This window comes from Saccopteryx leptura, chromosome 3, assembly GCF_036850995.1.
Source record: "Saccopteryx leptura isolate mSacLep1 chromosome 3, mSacLep1_pri_phased_curated, whole genome shotgun sequence".
NCBI classification, from domain to species: domain Eukaryota; kingdom Metazoa; phylum Chordata; class Mammalia; order Chiroptera; family Emballonuridae; genus Saccopteryx; species Saccopteryx leptura.
This window is the reverse complement of record NC_089505.1, coordinates 70,686,256-70,704,803: the sequence shown is the minus strand read 5'-3', so window position 1 is coordinate 70,704,803 and position 18,548 is coordinate 70,686,256. Positions and strand designations below refer to the sequence as shown.

Below are 18,548 nucleotides of genomic sequence, written 5' to 3'. Positions count from 1 at the left end.
CCGGCCTACGGCGGCCGGCGAGGGTCGGAGGCTTTTCTGCCCAGCACAGACACCCGAATTTCCGGTTTCTATGGAAACAAACAAACAAACATGTCCGCGCCTATAATTCCACAGCAACACGGGAGCGACCATCTTCCAATACTTGACGTACAGAAGGGAAAACACCGTATTTCCCCATGTATAAGAGGTACCTAAATTTTGGCCCTGAAATTAAAAATAAAATGTATTATATAATGTTACTGACTCAAATTTTATTCATTATAAAATTCATATAACTCCTCATCACTGTCAAAACTCCCATCCATCAGCTTGTCCTCATCTGTGTCCGAAGACAAATCATTTTCTTCAACAAGAAAGCGCAAAACAAGCGCGAAAAAGCGGGAAAAGCAAGTAAAAAACAATCTACAAGTAGGCCGCGCCGGCCAGCGGCTCATCTGTCCGTCCGTCCGTCCCACAGGACCACACCAGCCCTATGGTGTTCCCGCTGGAGAAGGAAGCAGAAAGGATGAAAGATCGCTGGGACAACCAGGAAGCATGAGCTCTCTCCACATGTAGCAATGCCAGCGTCTTTCAAAGGATAAATGCCATGTTGGGTAATACTCTGGACTTCACCGGAGTCTGCAGTACACCCGTCAGTCCACAGATTCATGATCATTTGCCAGATTTCCCGGACTCTGAAGAAACAGTCACAAAGCAGGATTCTTTTCCCCACCTCTGCGCAAGAATCTCCCCGGGGCCTCCCAGATGCAAATGACTTGTGTCTTGGCCTGCAGTCCCTCAGCCTCACAGGCTGGGACCGACCCGGGAGCACCCAGGACTCAGATTCCTCAGCCCAGAGCAGCACACACTTGGTACTTAGCATGCACCACAACCCACTGGGCAATGTCCTGGGAAAGCCCCCTTGAGCTTCCTGCCGCTGGACCCCCTTGGATCTGACTGGTGGACAAGTTCCCAGCACCCTGTTAGAGGATCCCGCCTGGACACATGGCCCATCCTGGACTCCCGTTACAGCAGCCCCTTGGACTCCGACCCAGTGGCTTCAGCTCTGGATCAGATCAGCTCTCAGATTTGATCTCAAGCCTCCGCATTTCCTCCCCTCTGCCCTTCCTGTCTCTGACAGGGGGTGGCCACAGAGAGTCTTTGAAGATGGGGGTTGGATCCAAGCTGGAGCAAGAGCAAGCCACTCTTGCTGCAGTCACTCCAGCCCCAACCAGTGAATCAAAGAGATGGCCAGGAGCTTCTGTGTGGCCATCCTGGGACCTCCTGGATGCTCCCAAAGACCCCTTCAGCATAGAGAGAGAGGCCCGGCTGCACCGGCAGGCTGCAGCTGTGACTGAAGCTACCTGTACCTGGAGCGGCCAGCTTCCTCCCCACAACTATAAGAGCCCCATCTACTCTTACAAAGTGTTCCTAGGTGGTGTTCCCTGGGATATTATGGAAGCTGGATTGGGTAACACCTTCCGTGCTTTTGGCTCTTTGAGCGTGCAGTGGCCTGGTAAGGATGGCAAGCACCCCTGGTGTCCTCCCAAAGGGAATGTGTATCTGGTCTTTGAGCTGGAGAAGTCTGTCCCAGCCTTGCTGCAAGCTTGCTCCCATGACCCGCTGAGCCCAGAGGGCCTGAGTAAATACTATTTCAAGATGTCCAGGCCCTGGCCGGTTGGCTCAGCGGTAGAGCGTCGACCTGGCGTGCAGGGGACCCGAGTTTGATTCCCAGCCAGGGCACATAGGAGAAGCGCCCATTTGCTTCTCCACCCCCACCCCCTCCTTCCTCTCTGTCTCTCTCTTCCCCTCCCGCAGCCGAGGCTCCATTGGAGCAAGGATGTCCCGGGCGCTGGGGATGGCTCCTTGGCCTCTGCCCCAGGTGCTAGAGTGGCTCTGGTTGCGGCAGAGCGACGCCCCGGAGGGGCAGAGCATCGCCCCCTGGTGGGCAGAGCCTCGCCCCTGGTGGGCGTGCCGGGTGGATCCTGGTGGGGTGCATGCGGGAGTCTGTCTGACTGTCTCTCCCCGTTTCCAGCTTCAGAAAAATACAAAAAAAAAAAAAAAAGATGTCCAGCCGAAGGATGCGGTGCAAGGAGGTGCAAGTGATCCCTTGGGTCTTGGCTGACAGCAACTTTGTCCGGAGCCCATCTCAGAGACGACCCCAGCAGGACAGTGTTTGTGGGCGTGCTGCACGGGATGCTCAATGCTGAGGCCCTGGCAGTCATCCTGAACGACTTATTTGGTAGAGTGGTTTATGCCGGGATTGACACAGATAAGCACAAGTATCCCATTGGGTCTGGTCGAGTGACTTTTTTTTTTTTTTTTTTCATTTCTGACATTATACTTTAATCTCAGAATTAAACTTTTTTCTTTTTTTTTTTGGCCAACCTGCAGGTGCTCCAGCCCATTTCTCTGAAAGAACCCTGGGAAAAATAAATATCCTAATCTAAGGCAGAATGATAGGAAGGACAGAGGGGGAACAACAGTAGTTTTAAAGACTTAACAAAATTCAGTTTCCCAGAAGATATAATAAAGAATATGACACTTGTATAAATTCAGAATACCTTTTCATACAGAGAATGATATAAAAAGTTACATAGATGCATCTATAAATAATTCCATGAGGAGTAAACTACAGCTGCCTTGGAGACAGCCTCCTTCATGGAAGTTTCACCAACACTTCGGAGCCAAAGGAGGGTCTGCAATGTCTGAAAAAGGAATTTCAAGTTTCCATGAGGTTGGCACACATTTCAAGGTGTTTGTGTATGCTGGCAAACTCAGTCTCAACAGCCGTGGGAAAGGAACCCCAAAGAGATTCCGGCTGTAGAAGATAACGTCACGACAAAAAACTGGTTTCATCTGTATGATGAAAAGTAGAGGAACACACTTCTCAGGACTGTTTATACAGTCAACACACTGTAGACGGCGGAGGAAATGGGTTTTGCTTGCTTACAACTAGCTTCTGATGCTGATGTGATATATAAAAATATGGAACGCTTCACGAATTTGCATGTCATCCTTGCACAGGGGCCATGCTAATCTTCTCAGTATCATTCTAATTTTAGTATATGTGCTGCCGAAGCGAGCACTGGTCGAGTGACTTTTAATAACCAATGTAGTTACCTGAAAGCCGTCAGTGCTGCTTGTAAGGTCGGTGGATAGAGGGATGGTCACGTGGGAAACCTAGGCCTACGAACTTTGGCTAGGACCGCCCATAGCCAAGCGCGCCAAAAGAAACTTCCTAGGAGTCCTTGGAAAAAAAGTGACTGACTGTCAGCCAGTAAGATTTCTCTACGTCATATTAGCTCGACTTCCCTAGAGGGACCCCTTTTTTTTAAATATACCCATGCGGTCTCTCCGTGTGCGATTTTCCTGACCTCCATCTTACAGGCCAGTGAATCTTGTCGGAGGAACGCTCTGTACTGAATAAAGCCTTTTGAACTTACCACACTTGGTGGCTCCGAGCCTTGTTCCTTCCTTCTCCACGGGGAAAAGTACCTTACATTTTGGTGCCGAAACCCGGGAGGAGTCAGAAGTCTGCAAGGACCGCTCCTCTCCCCTTCCCTCTGAGAAAGAACCAGGACCTCCGACCTTCCACCCACTTCAGCGCAAGGTGTGGTAAGTTCCCCACCTCCAGCCTCCCCCTGCCTCAGTTCTTGCCGGGGTCCAGCCCCGGGGGGGATCCAGGGGTCCCACAGGAAGAGACGGCGTCGGCGAAAATGGAGTGAGAGAGCCGAATTCTTTTCTTTCTCTTTATTCTCTAGTTAGCATTTACTGCCAGGCATCTCTACCAAATGCTAGTACAGCTCCTTTTTTATACACACACACCAAGTTACAATTACATGGTATTAATCATTGCTTCTGTTTCACTATGTTTACATGTTTCCAGATAACAGTTAATTTATATCTATAAACTACAAATCAGGTGGCAAATCATTCAAAGTACAATTAAAAAATAACTTGAATAGCGATAACATCGGTAAAAGCTTTTAAAGGATTAGTACTAACTAATAACTCAACTTTATTGTTGTTGTGAGTCAAGGGGCAGAGAGAGATTAACAGACAAAATCATTAAGGACTAGCAAATGACCACCGCTTGCTCAGGCAAATGGCCTTGAGTTTATGCAGTGTCCTAACTTTCCTCACAAGATAACAAAAGGCTTGCCCATTAAGAAATTGACATAACATTAAGAGTAACTTTTACTTAAAGATATATAGAGTGCACTCGCAAGATAGCTTAGTAGCAACATAATTTTAGAAGACATTAATTGCTATTGCTTCTATATGCCCTTCTATACCTCTCATTATCTGAAGAAAGAATTTTTGGGAAAGTTTATAAATCTCATGAGTGTCTCACTGAGAAAGTCCAGCAACTGCCTTCAGTCATAAAACAATTCTCTTAGCAAAACATTCTTTTCTTGCTGACTGCATTTCCATCCCAGGCCACGCAACGGGCCATTCCATAACACCTTACCTAAGATTCTATTGTCTAGTCAAACTTTATTTATTTACTATATTCACACACTAGCTAAGTTCTAGCTATATTCTTTCTAACATGATTAATAAGAAATTCTCCTACAAACTTAACCCTTTATGAGGGATATCATAGCCAGCCTCTTATGTTTATGAGCCCAGTTCAAGGGGCTTACAGGCTTTTCTGTGGAACTTACACCTTCTGTCTCATTTCCAAAGAAATTACTACAAATCTACAGGGAAAGCACGGTACTATTATCCCTGTGCCACAAATAATAGCACACACCCAGAAAAAGGGGGGATATAAGGCCAGATTAATTCAAAAGATTAAAGGGGGAAGTATCGTGCCTTTCCTTGCGGTGACTTTGTCAACCCGCAGCTGTTGGTCTTTACTGCGGTGACTCTATCTTCTTTTGCTGTGACTTTGTCAACCAGCAGTTGTGGATCTTCTTCTGCTGTGACCTAGTTAGCCAGCATTAGTGGATCGGCTCCCGACAAGTTCTTTGCTCCGAGAATCCCTGTCCGAAACCACAGCTGCGTCAGGGGCTTCTTTTTCCGACCAAGTGTATTTGCTTTTGGAGACGTCCGGAGCATTTCCACTTTACCTTTTCCGTCCGTGGCCGGACTTTGAGTTTTTAGGACGCTAATACTCAAGTCTGACCACTCCGAGAACTGAGGGTGACTATGGGGGCAAAGGGATCCAAATCTGACTCTAAAACACCCCTGGGGTGCCTAATCCGGAATCTCTCAAACATTGATCGTTCCCTGAAAAAGAAGAAACTAATCTTCTTCTGTAGCGTGGCCTGGCCACAATACCCGCTGGATAACCAGACCAGGTGGCCTCAGGAAGGGACTTTTGATTTTAACATCCTTACTGATTTATGGAATTATTGCCAGAAGGCTGGGAAGTGGTCAGAAATCCTTTCTATTCAGGGGTTTTGGCATCTGCGTTCTCGTCCTAAACTCTGTGCCGGTTGCTCTACACTGCACATCCTCTTGGCCAGAGAAACTTCAGGTAACCCTCCGCTCCAGATTCCTCCTCCTTTTCCGACTCCCCCGAGGAACTCTCTTCCCCTCCTGCAAGACTCCCTCGGTCTCATCGGACTCCTCCCCCTTCTTCGCTAGATCCTGCTTCCCTACCTGCAAATGATGCTCTCTCTCTCTCCTCTCCAGTCAGCGCTTCTCGGAGGGGAAAAATACCTTACACTGCTGTTGTGGAGATCAAAACCACCAAGTTTACCAAGAAGGTTCAGATCGACCCCTACCTGGAAGATTCTCAGTGTCAAATCTGCAGTTCTCAGGCTGGCCCTTTCTTCTGTTGTGATCAGGTGTGCCTCAAGTACTTCTGCCGGAGCTGCTGGCACTGGCAGCACAGCACCGAGGGCCTGCGCCACCACAGCCCCCTGATGCGGAACCAGAAGAGCCGGGATTCCAGCTAGAGGAGCCAGCCGGCCTCCTGGCCCGAGGCGCCCAAGGCTGGCAGCACAGGCGGCAGCCTGCACCACCTGCCCCTCTCCTACCCCCCCCCCCCCCCCCCCCCCCCCCCCCCCCCCCCCCCCGCAACCAGGAGCTGGCTTCCAGAGGACAGGGGAAGATGTAGTCACCTTTGCACTCGCTGAATCTGTCTTTGTTTCTGCACTAATTAATGCACAGTGAGTTTTGTCTGGGTTTGTTTTCAGGAGCTCGGCCAGGGATAGGACCCTCTGGCTCACTCTCCAAGTGACTGTAGTTTTCCCAGATTTTAGTTCCTCCTTTTGCCGATTAAAAGCAAAAAAACCTACGTATCCAGAAGGTATTGACATGATGTCTACATCTAGGTTTATTTATTACAAGCACTTTTTTTACATTCCTTGCAATACTGATGGTGGTGGTGAGCGGGTCTCGTCGGTTTCACTGTTGCAGTTGCCATACGGTGCCTTTCTTTATTTACCCCCACCTGAACGGCATAAACTGAGTGTTCAGCTGGTGTTTTTTACTGTAAACAACAAGGAGACTTTGCTCTTCATTTAAACCAACGGTTCTCAACCTGTGGGTCGCTACCCTGGCGGGGGTGGAAAGACCAAAACACAGGGGTCGCCTAAAGCCATCAGATATAAACGGTGTTTTTACAATCTGGATATCTTGGGGACAGAGGTGCTGGGCCTAACCCCCCACCTCACCTGCCTAGTTAACAAAGAGCTATACCTGATTCTCACTTGTCCCACCCATGTTCTCCGGAAGAGACTGGAAGCTAGTTTCTTATTGGTGTAAAGTTAGATTTAAATGGATGGTGGGGGTTGTCTTGGAAACAATTGAATTGCTAATGGACCACGTATCTTCTCTGAATAAAAACGATGCTTCTCTGGGAGCAGCCATGTTACGGCTCAGGAACAGTTGAGACTGTTTGCCGCGCCATCCTCCCAAACCCATCTGTATGTATATATCTTTAAGTCTCTGTCCATCATTTATTTAATTCCATACCATTTCCTGTATGAAGACCCCGTAATAGACTCATCGTGGCTGGACCACGACACTCCCTCACACACTCCAACTGGGATTCACCTGGCAACCCCCATCTGGGGCCAATGCTTATATCAACTGAACAATTCTCAGCACCCAGGGCTGATGCTTGAACCAAACAGACCACTGGCTGTGGGAAGGGAAGAGATAGAGAAGGGGGATAAGGAGAGAAAGAGAAGCAGATGGTCACTTCTCACATGTACCCTGACTGGGGATTGAACCCAGGATGTCTGCCTACCTTGCCAACTCTCTATCCACTGAGCAAACTGGCCAGGGCCTGTTGTTTTTTTTTTAAAATTATTTATTGATTTTAGAGACAGAAGAAGGGTTAAGAGAGAAACATCAGCCCTGGCCTGCTAGCTCAGTGAGTGGTAGAGCGTTGGCCCAACGTGTGGAAGTCCCAGGTTCAATTCCCACGAAGGCACACAGGAGAAGCACCCATTTACTTCTCCACCCTTCCCCTTCTACTTTCTCTCTCTCTTCCCCTCCCACAGCCAAGGCTCCATTGGAGCAAAGTTGGCCCAGGTGCTGAGGATGGCTCCATGGCCTCCACCTCAGGCGCTGGAATGCCTCTGGTTGCAATGGAGCAATGCCCCGGATGGGTAGAGTATTGCCCCCTGGTGGGCATGCCAAGTGGATCCTAGTTGGGCGCATGCGGGAGTCTCTCTGCCTCCCCGCTTCTCACTTCAGAAAAATAAAAAAGAGAGAGAGAGAGAGAGACATCTCTCTCTCATCATCTTTGCTGTTCCACCTATTCGTGCATTCATTGGTTGATTCTTTTATGTTCCCTAACTGGGGATCAAACCCACAACCTTTTCATATTAGGACGATAATGCTCTACCCAGCCTAGGCAGACACATTTTAAAAGAAGAAAGATCAAAAGATTATTAACTGTGAACAGCAAAATCATTTTAATGACTCGTGAGTTCTTAGCACCTGTCAATTACCAGCTCACACTCCCAAAACCACTTTCCAACAAGTAAGGCACTTACCTACAGTCAGGTAAGTATATCCTAACTTTTCCTTGACATATTCAAAATACTAAAAGGGGTCTCAGGAGAGGAAGAATCACTCCACTATAAAGATGGAAGATATCTGACTCATCTCCCCTCATGCTGGCTCCCTCTCAGTCTCTAACATTCACCCTCAAACCTCGTTTGCAGGGAAGTAGCTGCTATTAGATAACAACCAAGAGTTGGTAAGGCCTGCTCTCTCCAGGTTAAAATTTTATTTTAAACCCAAATCTTTAATATACTTAAAGTATCTATTTGATCTTTTGAGAGTAGAGATCAGATAAACTAACTCTTGCTTGGCAAACCTGTTGGCAATCTGTCATTTTGATTCAATCCTGTTTCACAATGATGTCAAGCTGGTAGCTAACGATTGTATTATGACCCCCATCTGTTCTCCTCTCCTTACTAGCCACGTCTGGTCTGGGTGCTGTTGGGGACCAACAAGCCAGCAGGGTTTCTGCAGTTTAGATTTGTGGGGGAAAGGTATGGGGAACTGGCTGTAAGCTGACAGTCTGCCCAACCCCCCACCTCACTTGCCCGATTAAGTTGCAAAAAGTCTAGCCTGACCTGTGGTGACGCAGTGGATAAAGCGTTGACCTGGAATGCTGAGGTTGTCAGTTCAAAACCCTAGGATTGCCTGGTCAAGGCACATACGGGAGTTGAAGCTTCCTGCTTCTCCCCCCATTCTCTCTCTCTCTCTCCCCTCTAAAATGAATAAATAAATAAATAATAATAATAAAAAAGTCTAGCCCTTCCCCACACCTCCATGTTAGCTGTGATACTCATCCTACCCCCCATTTCCCCCAGAAATACTGGAGACAAGTTTCTTCTATCCTGTTTTGTGTAAAATTAAGATGTTATGTATGGTGGGGGTTTTCTGCGCTTGGTAAAAAATTCTTAGGTTGCCTTGGAAACATAATCAAAGATCTTATTGATTTGCTAATGACCCATTTAGCCCTATAAATAAAGGAAGAGGCTGCTTTGTGGGGCCTCTCCATTTCATCTATAAGCTTTGCATTGCACTCCAGAACCCATTCTTTTTAATTCTTTAAGTCTATTTCCCTAATTTCGCACCATTCCCACTCAAGACCTGAAAATACTATTTGCGCTAGTTTGCGACACTGCAGGTACACAGAGATTCAGCCACCGCATCCACCCCTCTCCCATCCGCCCAACTCCCCTCCCTGGGCCCACTCATCCCCCACAGCAGGGGCAGCAGCAGCAGGGGCACCATGTCTGCATCTGACAGGACAGAGCGGGTCCAGGTCCCTGTGTCAGGGACCGAAATGCTGAGCTGTGGGTTAGGGATGAGGGCACCCCAACAGGAAACCCTGGGTGACAGGGCTGCAGTCAGGTCTGAAAGGGGAACTTGGGCTCCACAGGTGGGTGATGGGAGGGTGCAGTGAGGAACTAGGAATCATCCTTCTCCCGTCCCCACCCGACCCTGCAGGTGGATACACTGAGGCCCAAGATGTTGAGAGGATCATCAAGATATGAATCTGAAACTTATCACCTTATAGATGATGTTTAAGTCAAGAGGGAAGTCTCCCAGAGGCCATCAGAGTCAAAACCGGTCCTGGTGAAACGGGGACCCACCCTCCAGCTGACACCACTTAAAGTTCTGAAATACATTAATTTTTAAAAAAGATTTTATTAATTGACTTCACAGAGGGATGTGGGACGAGAAGTAGTTGCTTCAGTCTAGCTGTTCATTGGTTACTTCTCATATGTGCCTTGACGGATAAGCCCAGGGTTCAAAATGGTGACCTCAGCGCTCCAGGTTGGCGCTCTACCCACTGTACCTAAACAGCAGAAAAGGAAAAGGTAATTTTTAAAGCTCTTTAGACCACAGAAATGCTAGCAAAAAAGAAAGGAATTTAGACCCAACTCCAGTGGAGGGTGCAGCCCGGGGGGAAAGATGAGTGTTAAAGCCCTTTGCTCTGGGGCTTTTGGTGGACATGAGATGCATAAACATTGGTCTTCTAGGGTCTGAGGGTCTGTGGGAGAGCAACGTGCACAGGCCTGCTCAAAACAGGATGTGTAAACAGCTCTTTCTCCATCTGGCGGAGACCCAAAGGCTGGACCTCACACAGCACATTTGCCACCTGAAACCAGGAAACTCCATCTTCAGGACCCTCTCGAGCTTGGTCCCTTTGCAAAGACCACCAAGGGCTCGAGTGATTGTGGATACAACCTGCAAACCACTGCTCTTTTATGAAAAAAAGAAACTTCATAAATGTTTTCCCAAATTTGACAAAGACATGAAAGACTTCAGACCTCCCAGTAGCAAGCTGTGTGATTGAAAGAATGTTTCTTAAACTATACAGGAGAAAATGAGATGCCAGTCAACCGTGCTGGAGGAAATACTGAATTCTCTTTCTTCTTTATATTATATTAATATAATATTATTATAAGAATCAATGCTTATTAAAACAATATTAATATTTAGTACCATTATTCTCCTATAAAGAGACAATCAAAGAGTATCAGTCAAAACTGTGGGGAACTTGTGTTATGCAGGTGGACCAGACAGGTGTGCCACACTGCTAATAAAAATCGCACTTTTTCAATCGGGGTATAAATGGTGATGGACAAAGACTTGACTCCAGTGTCACCCCAATAAATGCCATTTTATTTATTTATTTATTTTTTTTCTTTTTTCTTTTTTTAATTTTATTTATTCATTTTAGAGAGGAGAGAGAAAGGGAGACAGAGAGGGAGAGAGAGAGGAGAGAGAGACAGAGAGAGAAGGTGGGGAGGAGCTAGAAGCATCAACTCCCATATGTGCCTTGACCAGGCAAGCCCAGGGTTTCGAACCGGCGACCTCAGCATTTCCAGGTCGACGCTTTATCCACTGCGCCACCACAGGTCAGGCTAAATGCCATTTTAAAAATTGTAATTTTTCTGAGTTGTCTTATATTTTGGTTTTCAGCATTTTAGCTTTTGTGACTTGATGTGATGTGTTTTCCTATTTCAGGAAAATTCATGTGTGTCACATTTTGTATCATTTTTAAAGCAGTTATCTCTATGTCTGTATAAAATATCAGGCTCCACAAAACCTAGGTCTGCCCCTGCTGTGGGGAGCAGGTGAACAAGAGGTACCCAGCTCTAGCCCCTGCCACCCACGATGCGGCACCATATGCAGTGCTGAGAGCCCTACAGTAAATACTCTATGGTTGCAAGGGATCTATGCATAAAAAAGCCCCGCCCCTTAACTTCCTCCTCCTCTCTGTAAAGAGCGCTTACTTCCTGGTTGTTCCTTGTTTGGTGTGTGCACAGCTGGCTAGGGCAGCACAGACAGCATCATAACTTTTTTTTTTCCTGAAAAACTCCTTTTTGGTGATGAAGCACCTAATCAGCTTTTGCTTATGGTTGACCGGCTGTGGAAAAGATCGCAGTGGATAGAGCATTGGACTGGGACGCAGAGGACCCAGGTTCAAAACCTCAAGGTCGCCGGCTTGTGTGCAAGCTCATCTAGTTTGAACAGAGCTCACCAGCTTGAGTCCAAGGTCGCTTGCTTGAGCAAAGGGTCACTCAGTCTGCTGTTACCTCCCCCCCCCCATTCAAGGCACATGAGAAAGCAATCAATGAACAACTAAAATGCCACAGTGAAGAAGTGATGCTTCTCATCTCTCTCCCTTCCTATCTGTCCCTCTCTCTCTTTGTCTCTGTCACAAAAAATAAATAAAAATTAAAAAAAAAAAGAAAAGATCACAGTGGGGCCTCTAAACGGGACAGGGAAGGGACTGGTGGTAGGAGGTGCTGGAAGAATGGACAGGTGAGTTGGGGTGAGATGACTCCAGAGAGACAGGATACCATGTCATGAACCGCAAACCAGGTCCAGGGGCTGGAGGAAGCTGTGAAGAGTTCTGTGATGGAAAATGGCACCAACAACCTGCTACCCTGTCCTCTGTGCCAGGTGACCCCTGGCATTTGAAGAACTTGCCAGCAAGACCTTTCTGTTCAAGAAAAGAGAGACCAACAAGCCCAGCACACACCATATGATGGCCCTCTGTTGGTTGACTTCCATGTGTTAATTTATTTCATGCTCACAACCACCTTTGAGAAGAATGCATGAGCTCTCTGTACAGAATGGGAAACTGAGGACAACAGAAATGAAGTGAATTTTTTGATGACAATACCATAGAAAGTAGTAAAGCCTGCGTGAGCTCAAGTCCCTGTCATCCCGTCACCTGTCTTCTCTGCCCTGCCTGGGGACGCTTATGCAGTAGTTAATGTTGATATTGTCACAGGGTCTCCTCCTGCTGCATCAATTAGTCAGTCCTGATTTCTTTCCCCATAGAGGCCGTGATGCCTGCGGCCAGGACTGAGCTCTGAGTCCTCACTTGCTTTTCTTTTCGATCTTTGAGTACACACGGGAGTTGGTTACCTCCTGGTCTGGAGGCTTCTGCGGCTTCATCTTGTGAAAGTTGAGGTTGACGTACTGGAGCTCCTGTTGTTCCCCTGATGGAGGGGCATCTCCAGCAGGAATCATTTCTCTTGGGAGCCTGTCTGGCCTACGGTTTTCCCTGGAACCCTGAGTAAAGGGGGGAGAACAGTGTCAGAGAAGAATAAGGCAGACAAGGTCCCAAGGGGAAGTTGGGCTGATGGAACACTTTTTCATTCATCCTCTTATTCCATATACATTTCTCATGAACTCAACTATTCACTCATTCATTTCAAATTTTCTAATACAACAATTGATTAGAAAATATCAATGAGTTAATATTCAAATTTCATTCTCACAAAAACCCATATGAATGATAACTTTATTTTCTCCATTTACAGATAGGGAAACTGAGGTTAAGAGATGTGAGCTAATATGCACATAATAAATAGAATGTAACAGTTTTAGGGAGATGGTTCAGGCAGCCTGTACTCAGCAGAGGGAGGTGGGCTCAGTGGTCAGCAGGGTGGGCAGGAGGCTGACCGTGGGCTCCGTGAGATGGAGGGGAAGTCAGTCTGTCTGGCTGACCACAGAGGGGCGAGTTCGGGGAGATGCTGAGGAGCTCAGTCTGGACTCATTGAATGGACATGCCCCTCCCCCCACGCTGCATGAGAAGACACCCCCACCACTCACCCAGGTGACTGTGCCCATGACAGGGTCCTCACCATCCCTGACCTGGGGTCTCCCGGCCGCTGGGTTCCTGCGGGCTCTCACTCTAAGGGAAGAAGTCAGCAGCCAGAGTGGCTCAGGCACAGGTGGGCAGGGGCCCCCACTCCCTGACAGGATGACTGAGGCACCCAGACCCTGGGCCCAGACTTGGAGACCCTTCTGACATGCAAGTGAGTATCTGTCCTCGTGGGTGATCAGGTGTTTGTCAAAGACTGAATTTTCATCACAAAAGAACACATTTACACACAGAAAATTGACAATGAGTGATCATAACAGTGTTATTCGTGATTATCAAAAAGTAGAAACAGTCCAAATGTCCATCAATGAATGAACCAACAAATAAAATGTGCCCCATCCCTATCATAGAATTTTATTTGGAAATAAAAAGAAAGTACTGACACAGGACCCTTGACAATACCATGCTCTGTAAAAGAAGTCAGTCACAAAGGACCATGTACTGTATGAGTCCATTCACATGAACTGTGCAGAATGGGCAGGTAGAGGCAGGACATAGCACATAGGTCAGTGGTGAGTGGGGCTGAGGTGGGTGGAGGCAGGGTGACAAAAGATGTGGAATTTCTTTTTTTCTTCTTTAATTTTGAGCTAATAAAGTTTACAGTTGATTGTGGTGACAGGTGCACAACTCCATGACTGAACTAAAAATTATTGAATTGTACATTTTAAATATGTGAGAATTTTATCTCAGTAAAGTTCTTACCCTGCCCCCTTAAGAAAGTTCTTTCTGGATGTACTCAGCTTTGTTTTTGTGGGATTCAGTGACTTTCTCTATTCTCCCTACAACACAGCTTCCTGTATCCCTGGGACACAGACTTACATGTAAAGGAACAGGAGACACAAGCACAGGGACAGCAGGGCCATGACACCAGCACCTCCAAGAGCCACAGGAACCACTCCCGGCCAGGACACGTACTTCCCTGCAGAGGAGAGGGCTTGAGACCACCTATTACAGGACTTAGTCTCCTGTCTCCCCACCTCCTTGCAGAACCCACTGTAGGTTCTGTTCCTGAGGAGATGGAGGGCCCTGTCCTAGCAGTCACTCCGTCCAGGCCAGCCTCCCCCCCCAGCTCCATCTTCTCTGTGACCCACTCCTTTCTCCCTAAGCCCGTCCCCTATTAGACCCCCTGACCTGGCAGCAGCAAGACAGTGGCGCTCTGAGCCCCGTGGACATTGCTGGCCTCACAGCTGAGTCTGAGGCTGACGCTGAGCTCCCAGCTGAGGCTCAGGGAGCTGTTGGCCCAGGGCCCCGCTGAGCGGGAGGTGACCCTGCAGGAGGCATTGCTGTGGTTCCCCTCCAGCAGCCCCGCCCCCAGCCGCCAGCGCAGGGAGGGGGCCGGCTGGGCTCGGGAGGAGCAGCTGCAGTGCAGACCCTGGTCCTCCCAGGAGCAGGAGGGGCCCAGCAGCTGTGGGGGGTCTGTGGGGAGGGAGGAGAAAGGTCAGCGGTGCCTCTGCCCTCCCAGGACCCAGGTAACCTGCCCACAAGTGTCCCCACACTCACAGAGCAACGAGAGGCTGAGAGACAGAGTCTGGGAGCTCAGCGGGTGCCGAGCCTGGCAGGAGAACTCCCCTTCTTCCGCAGTCCCCACGCCGGGCAGCTCCAGGGTCGCGGTGCTGGAGATGGGGGTGGCATTCAGGGCTGGGGACCCCCGGAACCAGCTCAGCTCTGCAGGGGGGTTGCTGTCAGCCTCACAGAGCAGCCGCACAGCCTCGCCCTCCAGGATGGGCAGGGAAGAGGTGTTCTGAAAAGTCTTGAGGGCTTTGGGGAGAGAAGTGCAGAGAGAGAGAGAGAGAGAAAGAGAGGGAGACTGACCGACAGACGTGAAACCACCCACAAGAGGAGAGGGAGGGTGATGATTTTCATCCTTGCCCTTCTCATATCTGATCACCTCCAACACACACTAATGCCCCAGGGGCAGGTCCCAGCATCACAGAGGAGAGATCTTTCCTACCTGTGACATTTCTGAAGGAGATGCTTATGGTGAGGTTCCGGGGGGCATCTGGGACAGAAAGACATGGCCCCACTTCAGAGGGGAGGAGTGGATGGAACTCACCCCAGACCTACAGAGGGGAGGTGGGAACAGGGAGTTGGGGTTGCTGTCCCTTTGGCCCACCCCCACCTGCACTCAGGTCCATGCAAGAGTGTTCTCAGGGTAGCTCAGCATCGTGTACACACACACACACACACACACACACACACACACACACACACGCAAGCACAGCAGTCGTACTAACCTAAGATCCAGCCATCCCTCCAGAACTCACAGGATACATTGAGCTGGATGGTTCTTCTCACGGTCACCCTAGTTCTTACAAGTGTCACCACACAGGTAAGGGTGGTGCCATGATGTGTGGGTGTCAAGAGGAGATTGAGCACCGACGAATGGGGGGTTCGGGGTTCCCATGACTCCACAGCGGCTCCCTCCCAAGAGTAAGTGAGAGGGCTTCCCTCTTCGCAGGTCCCTGGCAGGCTGCAGGTCAGCTGTGTGGGGCGGCCGGCCTCCAGAGGCTCCAGAATGTGAATGTCAGGCGTCTCTGTCAGGGCTGAGGAGGAGAGAGGGAGTTGCCAGGGCTCTAGGGGAGGGGAACCTGAAGTGTGACCCTGAGTGAGACCCGTGCCTTGGGCTCCCAGCTCATTCTGGGTCCTGGGTCTCTTCCAACCACCCTGGGCCCATGACCTGGATCAGGGAGTGTCCCAGTGCCTGATCCTGTTCTAGGACAAGGTCCTGTGTCTCTGGGTCATTTCCTGGGTCCCAGCCATACCTGTCACCTGCAAATTCAGCATCTTCTCCTTGTAACTGTATCTCACAGAAGTTTCTCCCTCCACTCGGAAGAAGTAGGTTCCTGTATCGCTGATCCTGGTGTCTCTGATGCTCAGGGAACAGTTGTTGTTCCTGGGGTCAGCGAGGAGGAATCGGCCCTGGGTGTCTCTCTTCACTGTTTTATGTGGGTTGTTTGTGGCCACAAGATCATCATAATATGCGTAGGCCCCACTGTGGTACCAGTAGGTGTAGAGTGTGTATTGGGAAGAAGATGAACTTCCAGGGTAGGAGAAGGAGCAGGGCACGTGGACGCACAGACCCTCCTGCGCCCTCACCGATTCCTGCACTCGGATCCAATAGCCTGGCTGCTCCTGCAGGGACCCTGTGGGGACACGGAGGCTCAGCTATACAGCATCCTCTTGTCCCCCATCCGCCCACCTCCCCTCCCTGGGCCCACTCACCCCCCCACAGCAGGGGCAGCAGCAGCAGGGGCACCATGGCTGCATCTGACAGGGCACAGCGGGTCCAGGTCTCTGTGTCAGGGACGGAAATGCTGAGCTGTGGGGAGGAGCTGAGGGCACCCCAACAGGAAACCCTGGGTGACAGGGCTGCAGTCAGGTCTGGAAGGGGAACTTGGGTTCCACAGGCGGGCAATGGGAGGGTGCAGTGGGAACTAGAAATCATCCTTCTCCCCTCCCCACCCGACCCTGCAGGTGGATGTACCGAGGCCCCAGAGGTTGGAAGATCATCAAGATGTGAATCTGAAATTTATCACTTTACTGATGGTGTTTAAGTAAAGTGGGAGGTCACCCAGGGGGCCATCTGACAGCTGACAGCTGTGGTTCTGGTGACACAGGGGGACCCACCCTCCAGCTGACATCACTTAAAGTTCTAGCAAACATTATTTTTTAAAAGATTTTGTTAATTGATTTTACAGATGGCTGTGGGGATGAGAAGTATTCAATACTTGCTTCAGTCTAGCTGTTCATTGGTTACTTCCCATATGTGCCTTGACGGATAAGCCCAGGGTTCAAACCGGTACCCTCAGCTGGTGCTCTATCCACTGTGCCTTCAACAGCAGGCAGGGCAAATGGTCATTTTAAAATCTCTTTAGACCACTGAAATGCTGGCAAGAAAGACAGGAATTTAGACCGAACTCCATTGGAGAGTGGTAGCCAGGGGAAAGATGAGTATTAAAGCCCTTTGCTCTGGGGTTTTGGCGGACATGGGATGCACAAGCGTTGATCCTTCAGGGTCTGAGGGTCTGTGGGACAGTGACAGCACACAGGCCCCTCTAAATGGGGTGTGTGAAGGGTCATCTTGCCCCATTGGACGGGAACCTCAAAAGCTGGACCTCAGCACCTCAGCACAGCAGCAATCTTGCTACCATGAAGTTTGAGGAAACCATCTTCAGGACCCTCACGTGCTCGGTGCCTTTGGAAAGCCCCCACAAGGGCTCCAGTGATGTGTGGGAATCACCTGCAACCCTGCTGCTCTTTTCTGAAAGAAGGAAACTTGAGAAATCTTTTCCCAAATTTCACAAAGGTGTGAAACAGTTCAGATCTCCCAGTAAAAAGTTGTGTGAATGAAAGAAAGTTTCCGAAAGTATACAGGAGAAAAAAAAATGTCAATCAACTGTGAAGTAGGAAATATTGAGTGTTCTTCTAGTCTTTATATTATATAATTATTATATTATAGTAACAAGTTATTAATAGAATATTAACATGTATTACTGTATGACAGAATTATTCTCCCATAAAGAGGCCATCAGAGAGCATCAGTCAGCACTGTGGACCATGTGCTGGGCAGGTGTCAGACTTGTGTGCCACACGGCCAGTAACATAGTCTGTCATTTCTCTGAATGGTCTTATATTTTAATCCTCAGCAGTCTAGCTTTTATGCCTTGATGTACCACATTTTGTATGTTTTTGAATCAGTGATCTCAACACTTGTATAAACATCAGTTTCTAGAAAACCTTCGTCCGCCCCTGCAGCAGGGAGCAGGTGAGCGAGAGGTCCCCAGAGCCACCAGCCCCCACCCCGGACTCCTCACGTACTCTAGAGAAGACTGTTTTGTGCAAGCAAAGGACTAAAGACAGCAGGACTCCCATGGTTGTGTCCCCACAGTGCACATCGCTGAGCAGTCTAGCAAATCTCAAGCTGGAACGATAGAAAAGACAAGAAATAATAAATCTTGGCAAGAATGTTCAGAAAAGGGAACCCTCTTGCTCTGTGGCTGGGAATGTGATGTCAGGAAACCACTATGTAAATCTGTGTGGCAGTTCCTCAAAAATTAAAAATAGAGCCTCTTGAGATCCAGTAATTCCACTTCTGGGAATTTACTGGGAGAAAATTAAAACAGTAACTTGAGGGGACATGTACGCCCCTATGTTCATAGCAGGGTTGTTTAAACTAGTCGAGATGTGGGAGCAACCTGTCTGTCAATGAGCGAATGGGTGAAGAAAATGTGGCGACTGGTGGGTGCCAGGGGCTGGGGGTGAGGAAGAGGAGATGGAGCTCACGGGCACAAACTTTTAGCTACAAGATGAAAAATTTCAGAAAGTGTCATGTACAGCATGATGACTGCACTGAACAGTGTTGTATTACGTACTTGAGAGAGGCTAAGGGAGTGTGTCTTTAATGTTATAACCATAAGAATGGTAATGATGTGAGGGGATGAAAATATTAACT

General features: G+C 48.7%; 1 protein-coding gene, 1 non-coding gene and 1 pseudogene across 4 annotated transcripts in view; 1 reads left to right on the top strand and 2 right to left on the bottom strand.

The window, feature by feature from the left end:
* The first annotated feature begins 472 nt into the window (after window positions 1-472).
* Window positions 473-6,663, top strand: LOC136397433 (cytoplasmic polyadenylation element-binding protein 1-like; annotated as a pseudogene).
* LOC136401903 (U6 spliceosomal RNA) lies at window positions 2,962-3,068 on the bottom strand. The gene has a single exon (XR_010750827.1). It is a non-coding gene; the product is annotated as a U6 spliceosomal RNA (small nuclear RNA).
* A 3,009-nt stretch (window positions 6,664-9,672) lies between the features above and the next one.
* LOC136399257 (sialic acid-binding Ig-like lectin 5) overlaps window positions 9,673-18,548 on the bottom strand; it is a 28,080-nt gene continuing 19,204 nt past the window's right edge. Inside the window, exons 1-9 of one of the 3 annotated variants that reach the window (XM_066374282.1) lie at window positions 16,319-16,373; window positions 15,859-16,239; window positions 15,361-15,639; window positions 15,048-15,095; window positions 14,597-14,854; window positions 14,228-14,512; window positions 13,916-14,015; window positions 13,045-13,126; window positions 11,991-12,501 (exon numbers count right to left, since the gene is read on the bottom strand). In XM_066374282.1, coding sequence (XP_066230379.1) covers window positions 12,307-12,501; window positions 13,045-13,126; window positions 13,916-14,015; window positions 14,228-14,512; window positions 14,597-14,854; window positions 15,048-15,095; window positions 15,361-15,639; window positions 15,859-16,239; window positions 16,319-16,355 — 1,665 coding nt within the window. In that variant the 5' untranslated portion in view covers window positions 16,356-16,373 and the 3' untranslated portion in view covers window positions 11,991-12,306. Of the gene's footprint in view, window positions 9,767-11,990; window positions 12,502-13,044; window positions 13,127-13,915; window positions 14,016-14,227; window positions 14,513-14,596; window positions 14,855-15,047; window positions 15,096-15,360; window positions 15,640-15,858; window positions 16,240-16,318; window positions 16,374-18,548 lie in introns of those variants that run through there. The other 2 variants (XM_066374281.1, XM_066374285.1) reach the window with 2 other exon arrangements.